We start from the raw sequence: 20410 nt of genomic DNA, 5'->3' as shown, positions 1-20410 counted from the left end.
GAAAATAAATGAATTGAAACTTCAGTGTCCAATCAAATTACCCGTTATAGATATTGCTTCTATTTTCCGCATAAACAACAACAAATACACGTGGTAAAAAAGGTAAAATTTAAATATTGAAAATCAAAGTATAAACAGGAGCAAATAGGGAGATATACTGTTCCAAGGCATAAAGTAGTACTATTTTTACCTTGGACAAATGCAAAAAGTTCCCAAAAATTCGAACCTTATAAAAAAATGTTTTCGTTTAGTTTAAACATATTTCATGTATTAGTTTATAGTGGATTGGGAAGCAAGTTTTGCAACTTATATTAATCCCTTTCCACTTTGCCGGTGCGTGTGCTGCCTTGTAGCAGCATTAGCCTGCTCTTTTTCGAAATCTACAAGGGTGTCTTTAACTTGCAAGAGATATATGGCTCCCTCTGAACACGTCCAGCCAGCCATTTATCATCCTCATTTGACGGACTATCATCGTTTCCTCAAGACCATACTTGCAAATGATGCCAAGGGAGAGCCCTAAATTCACAGGCGCTTGGGTATTGGATACAGATATTTTTTTGTTGTTGATTCAAATATTCAATTTTCTATATTTATAATACATATCTATCACTTCTGTGCATGTTTCACCTGGTATCAGGTTCGTTTGCGCCCAATACACTTTCGCACCCGACACGTTTACACCTCGCACTTTTGCACCCAAGGTCTGTTCGCACTCTACACGTTCGCGCCCAATTTTAATTCAAATTCCAGTTGAATAATTGGAAAATCATGATTGTTGTTATAAATTGCTTTGGTGTAAGTAAAACATTCAAGATTTTAAATGAAAAACACAAAAGATAATTGTTTTTAACAGCTTGGTCCCTTTGATCTGAAACAATAAAATATAGCAATACACTATTATAACCAAAACATGATAAAATTTATTCAACACACAAAAAAAAACATAGTCAGAATCTCACTTTATTTTGAAACAAGTCAATGAAACAAAATTATAGCAATACACTAACCAAAACATGATTAAGAGCTATTCAACACAAAATAAAACGTTGACAATCCCACTTTATTTAGAAAGGATTAATTTTTTTTTTTTAACAATACACTATCCAAAACATGATTAAGATTTATACTACATGTACAAAATGTACAAAAAAAAAATGCTGTCTCACTTTATTTTGAGACAATGACAACAAATATAAGAATACACTTGCCAAAACTTGATTACAAAGCTATAGTTATTAAACACAAAACCAATTAAAATTGGGGGCGAACATGTAGGGTGCGAACAGACTTTGGGTGCGAACATGTAGGGCGAGAAAGTGAAAGGGGGCGAACATGAGTGGGTGCGAACGTGAATGGGCGCAAACGGACTCGAATTCGTCTCACCTAGTTTCTAGTGATTTAAACAACTCAGAGAAAATACCTAATTTTACTATCCATACTAATTCAGTACCTGAAATTTTCATCCCGGAACAGGAATCGAACCAGGAACCTTTGTGTTAGTAGTCCGATGCACTATAACCACTACACCATGGCTCTCATCAAGAATGTTTTAAACATTGTTGTTTAAGCAGTAAACAGGTAAAAGAATTAAGATATCCCTAAATATCCAAAGGCACTTGGGACAATACATTTTTTTGCCATCCCCCTTTTTTACAAAATCGTTATTTTATTATAAAGTCTATTTAATAAAAACAAGAAATGAGAAACACCTATGAATTTCCACATCAATTACCACTGAACAACAGGAGTTAGTTTCACAAAAAAATTTACGACTAAGTCCGATGTATCCTAATTATACTGAATTGTTTACTACTTTCGATCAATCTTAATCATAAGTTTTTTGTGTAACGGACTCCAGGTCCGGGACTTAGGACAGGTGCAAACAAATGCAGCACATTTGTAAAATATGTGTCAAACAGTTTTATGAGTTACATGTATATATTTTTCAGTTTCAAAAATGGATTTAGAAAATGTTTGTGTGGTTTTACCTGCCAGTGGATGTGGTGTAAGAATGGAAATGGACACACCTAAACAATATTGCAAAGTCCTAAACAGACCTCTTATACTCTACACAATACATAGTTTTCATAGGTATATGTTTGTGCTATGTTAGAATGGAAATAAATACACCAAAACAACACTGTAAATTACAAAACAGACCTCTATTACCATGATTACACCACACAATACACAGATTTCATAGATATATGTAAAAATGGAAATGCATGGACACTCCAAATATTGTAAAAGATTTTTTATACTCAGATTTTACCCAACATGAATTTAGACAAACCGATGAATATTTGAATGGTTAATTAAAGTTAGGAATTATGGCAAGCCCAGAGGATTAGCATTGAACAAGTTGAATATCTTCAAATTTTACCTTACAAAAGCAAGCTATGAATTCGAGGCATTTTATAATTCTGCAAGGTGAATGTGCTATTCAATGAATTATGTGCTATTTAAATTTCAGTCTTTTTTCCAATTTTCAGACTAAGCTGGATAAAAATGATTGTCGTTGTGGTTGATGTGAGTTATCTGGAGTTCATGCAGAGTTTACTAACAAAATATAAATTTACTAAAGTGAAGTTAGTTACTGGATCTCCAACAAGACACAGGTCAATTTATAATGGTGTCAAAGCACTGGAAACAGGTACATTTTATGTTGCATAACTTGATTTTTTAAGTGAATGTATGAATGAATCTGTTTCCTCAATGTTTACGAAGATTTTGCATACAAAAAAAGGCATGTAGAAAAAAGTGCTTATTAACACAAAAAAAACAAAATATCATACAATTTCAAATCAGTTGAGATATGTACACAATAACAGAGCACTTTATGGGAAATATAAAAAAGAAGAAAAATTGGAACAAGTTTTAATCAATCAACGTTTTTTTAAAACTAAAAGTCACTTAAGGGTTTTCAGTAACATTGAAAAAAACCTTGTATCTCATCTTTATAAATATTACTTATAGAGAATTATTCAGTGTTAAAATCTTTTTAAGTAACTGATACCATTGAGATTATATATGTTTGATGTCTCAGTGACCCTAATTTTGGTTCTTTATTTTTAGATATTCATCTCTAGTTGTGTATCTTTCAGTTTGTAAACCTGATGATGTGGTTCTCATCCACGATGCTGTCAGAATGTTTACAGATGAAAAAACCATAACACAGATTGCCATGGCAGCAAAGGAACACCAGGTTTAAAATTAACAAGATTTTCTGTTTTATAAAATCAGATTGTGAAATATGAAATATTTATTTAATATGCAAAATCTTTGTTTTGACATGGCTTAAAAAAACTATATTTTCACAAGCTTTGTTTATTTATATACATCAAAGTAGGGAGATCCCAGAAATTTTGTTCTGAAGTGAATGAAAATGACAAGTTTGTTAAGGTGGTACCAAACACCTTCACTAAAATTAATTTGGCTTGTTTAATTTTCATAAAATTTTGACAAGGTATTTACTTTGACCCTTTGACAAAAATATAAAAATTTCAAAAAATTTGAAACAACCATTTTATCAGAAAAAGTTAAAACTGGTTATATAGCAGTTTGACAAACACTAATTTTCATCATTGAGAAGCTTAATATTCCCTTAACATGCTTAACAACACAAGTTATTAAAACGTTTAGCTGATTTTACAGAGTTATCTCCCTGTAGTGTTAGGTACTACTTTAAACAAAGTGTAAAAGTACTTGTAGATTGTGTTATTTTATTGAACCATTCTGCACCATCCAGATATTTTAAAATATATTGAGCACAAACTGAATATAGAACATAGAAAATTCAACAGCATACAATACATTATATAGATAAAGGTCGTAATCACAGCCTGTCATACTATAGTATACACCAGGGTTACCACTGGATAATTTATGTAATACACATACACTTAAACATACGCTATGCTCGTCAGATAACACCCTCATTATAATAAATGTAAATTAAATCAATAGGTATAGACCTTATGTTTTGGAAAATCATATTTTAGATGCATAAGTGCATAATGATGACTCTCTGTTAATTAAGCTTCTATAGCATATGTTTAAACTACTGACATACTTACACTGAGAACTGATGTTGAATTAATTTTTTGTTTACATGTATATTATCTTTTACCTGTTAAAATTATGTCAATTATTCAGGCATCGGGTGTTTACAGACCATTGATATCAACAGTTATTGCCCCTGATTCTGATGGATGTTTAGAGGAGTCATTAGACAGACACAAATACAGAGCTAGTGAAATGCCTCAAGGATTTCATTATAGTGTTATATCCACAGCTTATCAGAAGGTTAGTATTGTTTGCATCTGGATTTTTTTTCATATTATTTTTTCAATATTTATGTCAGATTATTGAAGTTTTGTTAAAAAATCTTTTTAGTGATCATGTGATATTTTTACAACTGTTTGAACAAACCAATGAAACTTAGTCTGGTCTTTAGCAAACTAGGGGTGGTCTTATTGCAAACCAGGGGGGCTCAGTTGTTACTTCTGTAACCACTAGCCAGTCAACACTGAGGTTGTGAGTTTGAACCCTGCTTGTGTGGGTGCATTCAACTCCAATCTTCATTGACATGGATTGTCAGTTTTCATATCGAAGGTCATGGTTTTTTCTGGGCACTCCAGTTTCCTCCACCAATAAAAAATGTCCGCCATGATATAGCCTAACTGCCCTGCTTAAAAGTGGCATTTAAACACCAAAAATCAATCAATCAATCATATATAGATACAAGACGATGTGGTAACTCTCTGTCCAAGTCATAATTTGTAAAAGTTAACCATTATAGGTCAAAGTACAGTCTTCAACACTGAGCCTTGGCTCACAATGAACAGCAAGCTATAAAGGGCATGTTTTGTTTGATAAACATTTGATTATTAAAAAAATTACAAAAAAAACCCAAACCACTTGACCTTTATTTCACTCTAGAGTTGTAGCTTCATACCAATGTACATAGAGTAAACTTCCCCAAATGACAAATATATACAGGGTATTGAAAATGATATTTATAAGAATAGCTGTCTTAATAAAAATATATGTGGGATATAAATAGATGGTCATTTAGAAGTATGCTCAAAGTTGTATCTAGAACGAAACAAATGGTTACCGTCGGCTGCTATCTTCTCTTTTGTTGGGTTGTTGTCTCTTTGACATATTCCCCATTTCCATTCTCAATTTAATTAATATTACAAAAAGATATGTCAACTGAATAATGATACTAAATAATTAATCTTTGCAGGCGACAGATTATGATTTTGATTATGGTACAGAATGCCTGCTCTTAGCATCCAAGTATTCTGGAGTTAAAGCTAGACTGGTGGAAGGATCAAGTAATTTATGGAAAGTTAGTTTACATCAGTTGTATCTTCTGCATTAAGCATTATTTATTTAATTTTGTAAAACTTATTTTATCAAATATATTTAGCTTCCAAGTCTTGCAAAGAAATATTGTGATTATGATCCTAAATGAATTTTCTTTTCCCTTCATCATTTGATACAAGTTTCATATTTGAATGAAGAAATACCCTTTTTTAAAATCTATCCTTTCATTTTATACAATATTAAGAACCAAATTGAGTTTTTGTGCATCAGACTGTCCAAGAGACATCTCTGTGTGAAGACTTATTCTTTTACCAAACATAGGAACAAATTTAGAAAATGAGGGGATGCCAGAAATCAGTAGATTCCAAAACGGTCATATATTCCAGACATTTAAAAATTGACCAGACATTTTCTGCCTGAGAAAGGCATGAAACCAACCCCTACTTTAAGTTTTAAAGGCTGTTTTATAAAAAGACAGATATTTTAACATAATTAAGAAAAAAAAATGTAAAAAAAACCGTTTGACCAGGAGTATATTGAACTTTTTTTCCTCACTTTTGACAAAAATTTTGGTATTAAATGTGTTCTCCAAACTTTTTTTTATTGGAAAGAAATTACAAAAAAAATAAATCATTTAAGAATTGAATGCTTCTTCTTGTAAATTTATTGGGGTGTAAAAGGGTTGACCGAAGTACATTTTGTATGAAGCGCGGAAGCGCTTCATTCTAAAAATGTATGCACGGTCAACGCTTTTACAACCCTATAAAGTTACAAAAAGAAGCATTCAATACTTATAATTACATTTTTTAGCTAGGATCATGAAAACACGATTTTTATCAAGTTTTATTTAATTCACCTGTGCACTTTATTGCGGGACCTCGTGTCATTATGCATGATTAATTTTATTGTCTAATGCAATTGTTTACGGAATAACATGTGATGTGCAGTTAGCCAATCAGAATAATGTATTATAATGAAACCTACATCTAATGTAATTATTATACTTTAAAAGAACAAATTGTACAACCTTTGAAATTGTGAAATAAACACTAAAAATTCTGTGTTATCAATTCTATTAATCTTTTACAAGATTACACACAAAATAGAACGGTCTGGATTATTTTTCTTTTCTCCATGAATTAATAGTGATTATACTGTAAACTTATTCTTTGCAGGTTACTCACAAGAAGGATATATATGCTGCAGAAGGAGTTCTGAAAGGTATTGATACATGTAATGTAAAAAATGTAAAATTCTTTTACATCATTGGCTAGTCAGGAGCTGCTAGCACACCTCTCCTTTAAAAGTTTGTACATGTATAGCTTAAGATAGGCTATAGGTTTTGCTCATTGTTGAAAGCCGTACAGTGCTGGATGGTTGTTTGCATTCTTGTCCTATAGTCTGTATAGTGGTGAATAGTTTAGGTTTATTTTTGCAATCATATAAATGTGAAACCTATCTTATTTATATTTATGCTGTTATAAAATGCTTGTAGCTGTTTATGACTATTGTCAAGAAGTTAATTAAAAAAAAAGACATCTGTTTTTTCATGATTCATATGTAATGAATGAAAACAGATCACTATTAAAGTATTTATTAAAGAAATATGATTTTATCTTTTTTTTTCTTCAGAATCTGACATTTCTGTATGTTTGAAATGTGAAGACGTTCGTTTAAGAGAGTCACTGACTAAACAATTACAGCAAAAAAAATTAAAGGTGAGATCATAAAGTAATTTAAATATTGTTCATGCTGTGTAGATGAAGTTACGGGTTTCATTTGAACTCTGGTAGATAGTTGTCTTATTGGCAAATCTCATCATTTTTATATAGTGATTATGAGGGATGTAAAGGGGGCTATCTACACTACAGAACTTGAAATTAAATTGCCATTTCACGATGAATGAACAACTAAAAATTGATTGCACGTTAATCTTTTTACCGATTTCACGAAACACCATGAATAACCAACCTTTTTCATGGCTGCACTTGAAATAAAAATGGCAAAACACGTTGTACGAAAATAACCCTTTACCACCCTCGTTTATGAATAACTTTAAGCAAAAGTCTATCAATGAGCAAAAACCCTACAAAACAAGTTAGCAAAAATAAAACTAGGTGTCTAGAGGTGACTTGGTCTTCATTTCATTGATTTATTTGTCTGCTTTATTTCTATGTATTGTGGATGTGTAATGATTTGGATGACTGCTGTTGTCATTGATGATTTGAATAATTTGACTGAAAAAAGCAAGATTTGACATTTTTTGCAATAATAAAAACATCACAATAATTTCTGAATTTGCAAAATTTTTTTAATATAAATGCTATACAATTTATTTTCCAAAAATAGCAACACATTTAATTTAGGGGGAGATAACTCAAATGAAAATTTTAAAAGAAATTATCTGACAATCAAAACCTTGTTGATAATTGTATAAAAGCGTCTCTTTCATTTGTAAAAACAACTAAATGCTATCAAGAGCCTGTGTTACTTACCTTGGTAAATTTGTTCTATGTGCATATTAAACAAGGACACTCAAACATTGTTGATGAGAATAGAATTCATGACAAAAATCTCTGTTTTGTTTTGTTGATCTTGTAATTGATCATTTAGTCTGTTTAGTTTCTCTCAATTATCTTTAGTTTTTGCACGAAACACAACAAGAACAAACAAATCCAGGGGTTTATCTTGGTATTTTGAGAATTTTTAACACGATTTTTAATGAAATTGTGAAAAACAACCAATAAACCAGATGTTAGTTTAAGTGTGATTAATTCATTAAATCTTTTCTTTTTTAGTGAAAATAAATTAGGATACTTACAAGGCACTCAAGTTTATTTTATTGTCAAAATATAGATTTCTTAAAGAACACAGGTGATAAATATTTACTCCCCCCCCCCTCCAGCCATTGATTTTCAATGTTGTTTTGTCAGTCAATATATGTTTTTACTCGGATTTGCACATTACTTGTTCCCTATATTTGGCATAAAGCTAGCGGTTGAACAAAATAAACATTTCTGTCATAAATAATAAGGATGAAAATGAATTTTGTGATCGTTGGGGAATTTTGCTCCCAAAATTTGGGAAAATGTAGGGTTTATGCGGTTGGGAATGGGTCTGAATAACCGTCCCTGTGTATGCTAGAAAAATCCATGAAATCCTTATTTAAGTGCAATCACTCCTATTAAGCCTGACAGTCTACTAACTATTTCACCTAAGTTTTACTTGTTAGTAGATCATGACTTGCTGATCATTATTGTGATTTAAAGTGTCTATTTATATATCTATTATAATTTTTATCAAGTAAGGCAAAAGGCAAAATCCAAAAAAAAATTGGTGAAAATTATCTTAAAGGTCAATTACTCCAATAAGGAATGGTCAGACATTTCCTGCATATTGTCTTAATTGTACATCTTGTCTTGCTGATAATTTTTGCTAATCTATGTGTCTATCTATATATTAGACAAAAACACAAATATGGGTAAAAATCGCGGTCAAAGAGCAATGACGTAAAGGAGTCGACGAAAGATTTTGACCATGATAGACTTGTTCCGAGATGCTGATATTTATTTCAGTTTAAAGTTTTCCTCTATTTATTTGTTTTCAAGATAATAGGCAAACATGATAAAAAGGTAAGATTATTCATTTAGGGCAATAACTCCTATAAGAAGTCTTCTGACAGTTTTTGGAAAGATTGGAACTTGTTCTAAATCTTTCCTTAGGCACTGGCCTCCCTAACAATAGGACAGGTTAGCTACTAAACAAGAATGTGTCCAAAGTACACGGATGCCCCACTCCCACTATCATTTTCCATGTTCAATGGACCGTGAAATTGGATAAAAAATATAATTAGGCATTAAAATTAGAAAGATAATATCATAGAGAGCATGTGTACTAAGTTTCAAGTTGATTGGACTTCAACTTCATCAAAAACTACCTTGACCAAAAACTTTAACCTGAAACATGCACTTTCATTTTCTATGTTCAGTGGACCGTGAAATTGGGGTCAAAAGTTTAATTTGGCTTTAAAATTAGAAAGATCATATCATAAGGAACATGTGTACTAAGTTTCAAGTTGATTGGACTTCAACTTCATCAAAAACTACCTTGACCAAAAACTTTAACCTGAAGCGGGACAGACGGACGAACGAACAGACGAAAGAACAGACGGACGGACGAACGAACGAACGGACGCACAGACCAGAAAACATAATGCCCCTCTACTATCGTAGGTGGGGCATAAAAAATGTATTACTGCATGTATTCACACTGAAATATAGTTCCCTATAGTTCTCATGTATATGCACATAATACACATATAAACTGTGAAAAATAGGTATATTTTTGGAGCAGTTCATTCAAGAATGTATGTAGTTCAGGTGTGTTGATGTGCAGGCTTTTTTTAAGGATTTTGATTAGGTAATTGAGTATTGATACAATACTAGTATGATTGACAACTGTCATCACCAAACAATCAAGGACAAGGTGGACCTTAAATTACAATGCCCCACCTCATAAACTGTCAATCAAGTTGACCACATTACTTATCAACATCAGTGTTACATAATTGTACAGACCCAATAAATATCTCAATACACAAATATTTGACCTGAATACACAAATGTATATATTAGATGTTTGATATATAAGGATGATAGATTTATTTGTTGCCTATTACTTTTTATCTACATTACATAAAGTGATTTATAAATTATGTCTGAAAGATAAATGATTAATTAAGGATTAACACAATCTTTAAAAAAAAATTAAATATAAATATAAATATGAATATATAAAAGGTATTCAAGTTAGGCCTATAATTTACTTGATAAATTTCCAATAATCATCTGTAATCAATCAACAATTTAGGTTAGTTCACCTTTTTTTTTTATCAGAAATTGGCTTGAAACAGTTTTAAAATTTTAAAACTTATATTTATAACAAACCATTTTTTTTATTAAATTATTCCCCATCAATCATTATGTCTATTTTAGTCATTTGAATTTTTATAAGGAGTGAATATATATTTTTGCTATCAAGAAAAATCTGCATTTCAATAAAATAAGTTTTTTAAATTTGTTTACGTTGAAAAAGTACATTTTCAATGCTCTGTGCTGAATAAATACTTTATAAATTGATCAAAAGGCACTCTACAACTTTTAATCTTCAATGTAATATAACCTACGTTTCAACTAACAAAATGCCCCAAAACAACATTTTTAGATTACATTTGTTGACACTTTAAAGTTCTTAGAGGTTGGTCTAGAACTTATGTCTTACAACCTGTACAAGGAATTGGTAACATTTACTAGAAAAATTTTTGATTTTGATTTTTTTTTTTTTAAATATGTTCAAAACAGGCAACATTATTTGGATAAGATATAAACTGCAGTTTAAATAAAATTGTGCAAATTAAGAGACCCATATTATTTAATTTGAGCTCATTTTATCTTCATACTGGAAAAGCACTTTTATTCCTGCTAAAACCCTGCTGTTTATGCAATTTTCAGCAATACCGTTTTATTAATGTTCTTTTGTCCCCACCACACCTTGATATGAAATTATTCAAACTACTCTTTCAATCTTTCCACAGGTGCTATCCAGCACTTTGATTACATTTATTAACATTTGGTCAACTTGACCAATTGGGCCAGTTGAGCTAAATAATTGCCCTGGAGCGTAGAAACAGTCCTTGCGTGTTGGGCAATTCTACAAACTTGTTTTCATGGCTTAAGCAAATATAGGAACAGCTCCAAGAATAATAATAATGAAATCCACTTTTGATTTGTAGAACAAGTGAAAAAAAATAATTCATTAAAATACAATATGTATATGTAGACAATATAAGATAGGTCATTAAACAGAAACCCAACACCTAACTCTGTATCTCATTAAAATATATTTTATTGTGTTATGTGTTTATTTAATATGTACAGGTATTTTTAGGTACATCAGCCACAAGAAGACCAAAACAAAGAAAACAGTATAGAACCCTCAGTTTTTATTCATGTGATGGATTGCAATGAAAATTTAACACAACATATGATGGCATGTTCTGATGAGTTTATCAGCCATTGTAATAATTCTGCCCACTATTTACTGGACAGAGTATTGATGTTAGTTGTGAGAGAAATCCCATGTGAAAGTTATCATCTCACGATTATAAGATTGATGCAAAACCTCAAGAAAAAACATCAAGACAAAGAAACACTTGTTTTCTGTGTTGTTTATCAGGTAATTATCGAGATGCAATTTTCTAACACAATCAGAGAGAAACATAACTAACTTGTTTAATCTTTAAATAAAAAATAAAAAAATGCTTTTCAAATACTTTGAAAAATGATGTCTGCCAATATCAAGAAGTGAAAGATATATGTTTGTCATCAATTTAAGGTAGTACCCAACACCTTGACTAAAATTAATATGGCTCGTTTAATTTTCATATTTTTTACAAAATATTTACTTTGACCCTTTGACAAAAATATAGAATTTAAAAAAAAATTGAACCAACTATTTCATCAGAAAAATTTCATTGAATATTATAGCAGTTTGACAAACGCTAATTTTGATCATTCGGAAGCTTAATATTCCTTAACAATACAACGTGATTAAAACATTAAGCTGATTTTACAGAGTTATCTCCCTGTAGTGTTAGGTACCACCTTAAAACAAATAATAAAATAAAGATTTGACATATTGTTGGTTGCAATGCCAATTTATATGTTAAGAATGTAACATAAAGTGTTTTTCGTCTTCCCTATTGATTGCAATGTAACATTCCTGTAACTAGGCCAAGGCCGTAACTAGACCTTTTATTTTAGTGAGGCAAAATAATTGAGCCGAGCGAAGCGAGGCGAAATTTTTTTGCGAGAGTATGAAATGAATGGTGCAAAATCATGCATTCTAGGCATTTCAAGAGAGCTTGACAATGTTTTAAATTTTGACACTTTTTATATAAATTTTTCATATTTAGAAAAATTTACTAACACTAAATTTTAACAATTTTATTTAAATTTAAATGTCAGATAAACATTCAAATATCAATTTGAGTCTGTCGCCAGAACTTCGAACAAACATCGCTTCAGTAGAGTTTGCCAATTTTTCTATGGCCGGTTTCGTCAAATGGTTTCAGAATATTTTGTCTGCTGACATCCTTATCGCGATGAACATTGAGCATGGCAAGACAGCACAATATTTCGCCACTCATGCATGCCCTTTCCCAAGTTTTCAATCGTTTCAGAGCAGACTGTGTTTTTAGCGGTAGCACGCTATCATCAACATAATGATCGACGTCTTTTTCTGATTCTTTCTCCATTACCAATTCGGTAGCAGCATGCATCGGTAGTAACAGTAGTTGTTAATGTCTGTGTCATTTTGGTCTTTTGTGGATAGTTGTCTCATTGGCAATCATACCACATCTTCTTTTTTATAGTGTCGGTAAAAACTTGAGGAATTTAGCTTTCCTGTTAGCATCATCATACTGTCGCTGTTACAAAATATTAAACTCGCATTTATGCTGACAAAGAGTAACCAAACTAAGGATAGAATGGGATAAGAGACATGAATATGATTCTATCTGGAGTTAATTTACTTGTATGATATGGGTACAGGGGAATTGGAATGGAGTTTTCACCGTTTACATGTAGGTCTCTGGAAATAGTCGGTGGTAAGATATGTTAGTTCCAAAATCTATAAATTTAGGGGTTAGTGGTTGGGGGTGTCCGATTCCGAAATCCCGAATATAAAAACAAGAAATTCCGTAGTCCCGAATAAGTAAAGACAAAATCCCGTTTTAAAGGTACTACCGTTCCTCAATAAAATCAAATTGGAATACGGGATGTTCTTTCAATTTTTAAGGTTGAAGAAACATGGATAAAAATTAATCCATGCATGTTTCATATTATTTATGTTTTGTTTATCTGTAAACAGAGAACAAGTAAAGTTGGTGAAACGGAGAAAGGAATATGCAGACAGGACTGTCCCCTTGCAATGCCCAGTACTTGATTTGTCAGGCTGTCAGCTTACTTATTGTTTTTGGATTAGTTCCAATGAAGTTATATTCAATACTCAGATTCTGTTAACAAACAGCATTAGTTTACTAGAATTATTCCTTATTTACCTTTAGTATCGCTTTTATTTTTTTCTTCAAGAGCCTGTTTTTTAACCAGCGATCGCGCCACAATGATTATCGTTACTAGGTTGATGTAATCGAGAGACATCACCCGTTTGGATGCTGAGTTATATCCAGAAATAATCACGGTGGGTATGGTTGTCCTGCGAGAGAATGTTCTGTGCTGGTGATTCGGTCCTGACGGGTGCTGGTGATCAATGAAAAAATGTAAACAAAGACGAAAATAATGATTTTTGACGTTTTCACTCATAAAAAATAGAAGAAAACAGTTGAGATTTTTCAATTTTGCTTCTTATGGGTTCATATGTAAACCATTAAAAAGTTGACCCTCTAAACTGTTTCAGTAAGCGTAACACAAAAATGCTCATTTTCAGAAAATCTCGAACTGAAAAAATAAAACAAAAATGCTCATAGAGTCCGCTTTCTATACCGCAATCCACACGACAAAACTATTTTGTGAAAAAAACATTGCAATTTATTAAAATTTAGCATTTTTTCAATTTATTCATGTCCTGATACTGTGCTGGTGGGTCCTGTCATTGTGCTGGTGGGTCCTGATACGGTGCTGGTGATTTTGGATAAGAAGTTGCTCATATTTGAAACAAATGTTACAAAATCAATAAAATTGGGCAGATAATTATTGTCAATAGGATCTATGACTCCTATTTTAGCTCTTGTGCATCCATTTGGCTGTTTAATATGTGTTTTCAAATGATCGTTACTTGTATTACACAATTACATAACAGGGCAACCTCTTTCGTCCAATATGAGATAATAATATATACTATCTGAAATAAAAATAGTTTTATTAAGATAATTAAATGCCCCTTACATTGATGCTTCAACATTGATCAAAGCCCATGCTGCATAGACATGTTTGTTAGCGCTCCGCATACCCCTCCCCACTTACTCAACCCCCCCCCCCCCATTTCCTCCTTCATTGTTACAGTGGTGTAGCAAAACAACAATTTATCACAAAAATAATAACACAAAGACACACATTATTGAACAACAAATGCTCACAGGTACTGAAAGCTAGTTCAAAGCCGCATTTTCAACTAATAGATAAACCATGTTCTCATATGCAAAAATCCCAATCGTGTCGATTAAAAAAGTCTCAAAATTTAAGTTCACATTTTAATGTTTGATTAAGCAGAACTATAATTAAAAGTGTGCAGTGAATCTTGTGCTCACAATAGTTATTGTCATAATTATGTTTACATAAGACTTATAAAGGAATTAAGAAGGTACCAAGAAATATTTTACAGTTCAATTTAATGATCATGAATGGAAGGAAATGGTACGGAAGTTTACATAGGACAAAAAAAAATTGATAGTATTTTTTGGCGAAAGACTTAAACGCTTCTTTGCATTATATAGTAAAACTCTTCTTTAAAAGCATGCAAAAAATAACTTTGATTGACTTGCTTGCTATGTTTGCTACAAGGATATTTTCAAACAATAGGTAGGCGGAGTTTCAATACATACTGGGATTTGATTGGACAAATACAAACTGACAGGAATTGAAGTTAATGTTTATTGTCCAAACAAATTCTAGTGTATAGTAAACATACTACTTACCTGTCGTTTACAACCATCCAAACAATCATAGCAAGCAATTTAATCAAGGTTTGCTTTGCATGTATTTATAGAAGAGCTGTAAATTCTAAAAAAAAAAAAAAATCTTGTTGTCGTAGATGGTTAAATCCTCAACAAAATATCATTAACTTTGTTGGAACGAATAAAGGTTTTAAATCAAATTTCCGTGGACTTTTTAGCTTCCACCCTGACGAGGCATGTTAGCTGTTCGTATGCTGTTGCACCTGACGCACTGAAACTTTCACATTTCCATCTTCTTTTCTGAAATATTTTACCCAGCTCATACTTGACAGGATTGTTATTCTAGTAAAAGGTGTAACCAATGAATTGAACACAAGTTAAAAATTCCACAATACTATTTAATTCATTTTATGTGTCAATTTGTTCGGAAAAAAATCGAAAAGAAGAGAGTTTTTTAATGTCATGGTTATCTGTCGCTATCTAGATATATGCTTAGCATTTATTTCAGATGACATGGACTCCTCACCCAGGTGACCCTGCTGCCTTTCATAACTTTATCCGTATACAATTATTTTAAAATAGATAACCAAAGGCTGCAACTCGTATTTTTGTATTTAAATGATTCGTTGTAACGAGAATATTTGTGGTGAATGGAAACTGTGAGGGTCAAAATCTTAAATTGCTTATAAATGTTGCTGGACCCAGTTTCGTTATCTGATCTGAATTTTCTAAAATGTGCAAGGAAGATAGACATTTTGATTTTTTTTACTCGGTAAGTTTGCCCCAATCGCTTGAACTTTTGCAATATTACAGCCAATTTCAATGAGTGTGTAGACAAAGGGATTACTTTGGTTATCTTGCTTGCTGAACAGAAAAGTCATTGTAAGTTATGTAAACTACCCTACTTTAAGAGTGGACTAGTCCGACAAATGACACATCTTTCTGTCTGTAGGACCAGGCTACTTCGAAAGGAGGGTACTTTACCTTACCTAACAATGACCTCACGGTTTAGCTAACAAGCTATTTTGGAATTTTGAAATGAAAAAGCTAAGAAATCTTAGTTTTGTTAGTGTGTACTAGGTTTTCGAAAAAAATACCTGATAACCCTTCAGACAAAAAGAAATGTTGAAAATATCTCACAGATACAGCAAGTGATTCTTAATAGCTATAAGATACATTTTTCTTTTAAAATACAACTTTTAAATCTTACGGGAAACTATTCCAAGCTTAAAACTTTCACTGTAACCTCGTATTAACTTATCCCCCCTCCTCCCCCCTCCCCCGAAAAAAACCCCCAAAACCAGCAAACCCGCAATACTATTGTCATTCTTATAGTCAGCACTCAATTGATCACAAACAAATGTGTTTAAAGCTGCTAAAGACATATGATTCAAACGCCCAGTAAGTCCTTTGTTCGATATTTTTGCTCTCCATTTTTATGCAAAACATTTGCATTTTTATTTTATCGGTTATTGTTGAAGGTCGTACGATGACGTATGGTTGTTAACACATACTTTCTTTGGTTTCTTATGGAAATTTTTCCATTGACAACAAACATACCACATCATCTGCATTATATAAGTATTGTATAAATTACAACGTATTTTGGTAATCTTGCAAAATGATCGTAATCCCGAAAATCGTTAACATATTTTCTTATCTTAAAAGGGGCAAGAAGGGTTCCATCAACAGGCCAATAAATAAAATTACAGTTAATTTAAAAAAAAAAATTAAAAAAAATAGGTGTATTTTTTCTCTCATAATAACAGTAAACAGATTCACAACAATGTCAATTTCAAGAAAGCAGACAACAGTTAATTAGTCAATAACAATGCAGCATCAATGATCTTGAATATATGCTTGTTTTAACTAAAATATAAAGGCACAGAACCAGGACATTGGAGCACAGTACCAGGACCGTTTTTCTTATCACCAGCACAGCGTCAGGACAATTCCGTTTAACGAACTTGTACGACTTTTGCAATATAGTATTGTTGTAATATATTTTGCATAGTACTTATGACGCATCAGAGAAAAATTAAGCAACAAAACAGTCGTTTTATTGCCGTTCTGATACAATGTAAACAAACCCACCAGCACAGAATCAGGACCCACCAGCACCTGACAGGACCAAATCACCAGCACAGTACGTTCTCTCGCAGGACAACCATACCCACCGTGAATAATAATTTAAAAGGAATGATGACAAGTTATGGAAATTAAGGTTGAGACAGAACAACAAATGACAATTATATTTCATATTTAATTACCATAAAAACAATCAGTCTCGAAATTTTAGTGAGGCAATTGCCTCACTTGCCTCATTGGTAGTTACGGCCTTGTAGGCAAGGTTTTTTTAATTTGTTGGTTTACTTATCCGCCAACTTAAACTTGGCTGAATTTTAGAAAAATAAAAATTGAAATTTCATGCTCTTTTTTCATTTCTTCTGATCTTCCAAATTCATAATTCCTGAAATATAAACTAAAATAATTTGTAAAATCATTACTCTCAAATTATGTACATTATTGTATTATTTTTATACATAAACAGAAATGGTCGCAGCCCCCAATCTAAAAACAATCTGATGCATTTGTGTTCTAAAAATGTACATATATTTTCTAAATTTCTTTTAATATAAATTAGTTCTTTAATATGTTCAATTTTTTTTTTTTGCAGAATGATTCTCAAACTGAACAACTGACAGAAATGGTTACTAGTGTTGTGTGGAACAGGGACCCAGTCTTATCTGGACAAGTTTTATTTGTTTCTTAACATTTTCTTTTTAAATTATATATGTTTTTCAAATGGTATTGTTTTTGGGGATTTTCAGACGAATGTTTAAATACCACTTGACAAATTAGTTTTACAATTGAGCACAGTGTAAATGAACCATTACAATACAAGTAAAGTAGCATTTTTATGCCCCTGCCTTTGGGGAGGGGCATTAAGTTCTACTCTTGTCTGCATTGTTCTTATTTCATGAAATTGGTTTGCCTCCTTGAACTTTAGTTTGCCCCAACTAAATTTTATGAAACTTAAACCCCATGTTACCACAAAATACAGATTATGTATGAATTTGGTAAGCATCTCTTTTACTGTTCTGGAGTTATATTCCTTTATAACATCATGTTTCATGCAATTGGGGGCATTATTTGTGTATTGAAATAATGATTTATGAAGGTATAGAATTGTTTTCATTATTTCAGTAGATTCTGTGTTTTTTTTTTTTTAGATATATTTACATATATGCTAAGTTGCTTTAATGATTTATATATTTATAACTTTGTTGATGTGCAATATAGACACTTATTTATGGAACACTGTATGCACAAAAGTACTCAAAAGTATCTTTGTTCATTTCAAAGTTAGTTTAAGTAGTATAATATCTAGTAATTTTTTATATTCATTTTTTAGATTTGTTTATTTTTTACTTGATCTCTGTACATGTATATAAATGTGACTGTATTTTGTATATGTCTAAGTGAAAGAATATTTTTAAACAAAGCATTATTGTATTGTATAGGTCTTTTACGCTTTTTGTGTGTTGAGCTGATCTCATTATAAAAGTAAGATCTACAAACACATCACCAACACCAAAAACACAATTTTGTCATGAATCCATCTGTGTCCTTTGTTTAATATGCACATAGACCAAGGTGAGTGACACAGGCTCTTTAGAGTCTCTAGTTTTTATGCCCCACCTACGATAGTAGAGGGGCATTATGTTTTCTGGTCTGTGCCTCCGTCCGTCTGTGCGTCCATTCGTCCGTTCGCTTCAGGTTAAAGTTTTTGGTCAAGGTAGTTTTGGAAGAAGTTGAAGTCTAATCAACTTGAAACTTAGTACACATGTTCCCTATAATATGATCTTTCTAATTTTAATTCCAAATTAAAGTTTTGACCCCAATTTCATGGTCCACTGAACATAGAAAATAATAGTGCAAGTTTCAGGTTAAAGTTTTTGGTCAAGGTAGTTTTTGAAGAAGTTGAAGTCCAATCAACTTCAAACTTAGTACACATGTTCCCTATGATATGATCTTTCTAATTTAATTGCCAAATTAGAGTTTTGACCCCAATTTCACGGTCTACTGAACATAGAAAATGATAATGCGAGTGGGGCATCCGTGTACTATGGACACATTCTTGTTTTTTATTTTCTTTAAGCATATTATAAAACCTATCTTCTTATATTTTATTTCAAAATTCTATCTCATAGATTTCTTCTTATAAATAAAAATGTGTTTTTTCATTAACAATCTTTGCAAATTGTAGCTTAAAAAATATCAGGGTGACCAATACTTTTTATTATATTTTTGAAAAAAGCATTGTAAAATCTTCATTTTGGCAAAGTATAAGAAAATTCTATCTGAGGGAATATATACCGATGATTGACCTTAAGCAAAATGTAAGTAGAGAAAAGTGATACATTTCATACTTGAAATAATTTTGGCCTTTCCATTATGAACCCTACAACAAATTTTTTACGCTATCTTGTTTGGGGGTCCAGATTTGCAAATTTCATTCAATTAATGATACCCAAACAAGTGATTCAGACCTGTTGGTGCTGCAGTAGGTTGTACTATGTTATTAACAGCTGGTTCCAAGCATTTACATTTAACATATGATAATGTGCAATAAATATACTTTTGGTATTGTATTGCTGTTATTAAAACAATGCCTTCTACCTGTATCATTAAAGACCACAGCATACATGATCTAATTACCCAAGCTGTTTTAAATGAATTGGTGGTGAAAATTTCACTGTTTTTTAGTTCCAGTAAATTGTTGGTGCAGATTCCACTAGTTTTTAATGAGTTGGTGGTGAAGAATTCCTGTGTCTATAGTGGTACCTGACAGTAAATTTTGGTCAACATCATGAAATATAGTACATTGTAGTTTATATCATCATTCTTGCATGTGAGAGGGCTCATACAAGTGAGAGGTTTAGCTAGCTATAAAACCAGGTTTTATTCACCATTTTCTACATAAGAAAATGCTTGTACCAAGTCTGTATATAGTTATATACATATCAGAGCGCTCAGTAACGGTTACTAGAAATTCAGATATACTTAAACAGGTACTTAATTTATATTGGAGATTAAATCAATATATGCCATCCTTTTTAGATTTCGTTCAGTTTTTTATTATTAAAAATTTTCTGTCAAAAGGTGTACTTCTAGCTATAGGACCAGTAGTACTTCACCTTTCATTTGATTACCTATATTTATTCTATATACATTGATATTTACATCTATGTGTAGGAACATTTTTGTTTTTAAAAGTATGTATTAAATTCTGGTATGTTCTTCAGTTTGTGGTGTTAAGGCTTACAAAGTCTATCCGAATGATTTGCCCTATATAGATATAGGAAGATGTGGTGTGAGTGC

General features: G+C 31.7%; 1 protein-coding gene across 2 annotated transcripts; it reads left to right on the top strand.

The window, feature by feature from the left end:
* Positions 1-27: 27 nt before the first annotated feature.
* LOC143063522 (D-ribitol-5-phosphate cytidylyltransferase-like) lies at positions 28-19664 on the top strand. Of its 2 annotated transcripts, none has more exons than XM_076235721.1 (10): positions 28-102; positions 1950-2091; positions 2493-2653; positions 3105-3205; positions 4156-4305; positions 5252-5356; positions 6510-6555; positions 6967-7052; positions 11281-11568; positions 17703-19664. In XM_076235721.1, exons 2-10 carry the CDS (start codon positions 1958-1960, stop codon positions 17796-17798), a joined length of 1167 nt encoding a protein of 388 aa, XP_076091836.1. In that variant the 5' UTR covers positions 28-102; positions 1950-1957; the 3' UTR covers positions 17799-19664. The 2 variants fall into 2 exon arrangements, with proteins under 2 accessions (XP_076091836.1, XP_076091837.1); XM_076235722.1 differs by lacking the exon at positions 28-102 and adding an exon at positions 1150-1578.
* Positions 19665-20410: the final 746 nt, after the last annotated feature.

The sequence above is a fragment of the Mytilus galloprovincialis genome, chromosome 2 (assembly GCF_965363235.1).
Source record: "Mytilus galloprovincialis chromosome 2, xbMytGall1.hap1.1, whole genome shotgun sequence".
Classification (NCBI taxonomy): domain Eukaryota; kingdom Metazoa; phylum Mollusca; class Bivalvia; order Mytilida; family Mytilidae; genus Mytilus; species Mytilus galloprovincialis.
This window is presented reverse-complemented; position numbering and strand designations above follow the sequence as displayed.

Excerpts from the sequence above, each read along its gene's own strand:
- LOC143063522 (XM_076235721.1), top strand. The coding sequence starts at position 1,958 with ATGGATTTAGAAAATGTTTGTGTGGTTTTACCTGCCAGTGGATGTGGT. Across the intron at positions 2,654-3,104 it reads TGTCAAAGCACTGGAAACAG|TTTGTAAACCTGATGATGTG; the intron begins GTACATTTTATG and ends TGTATCTTTCAG. Across the intron at positions 6,556-6,966 it reads TGCAGAAGGAGTTCTGAAAG|AATCTGACATTTCTGTATGT; the intron begins GTATTGATACAT and ends TTTTTTCTTCAG.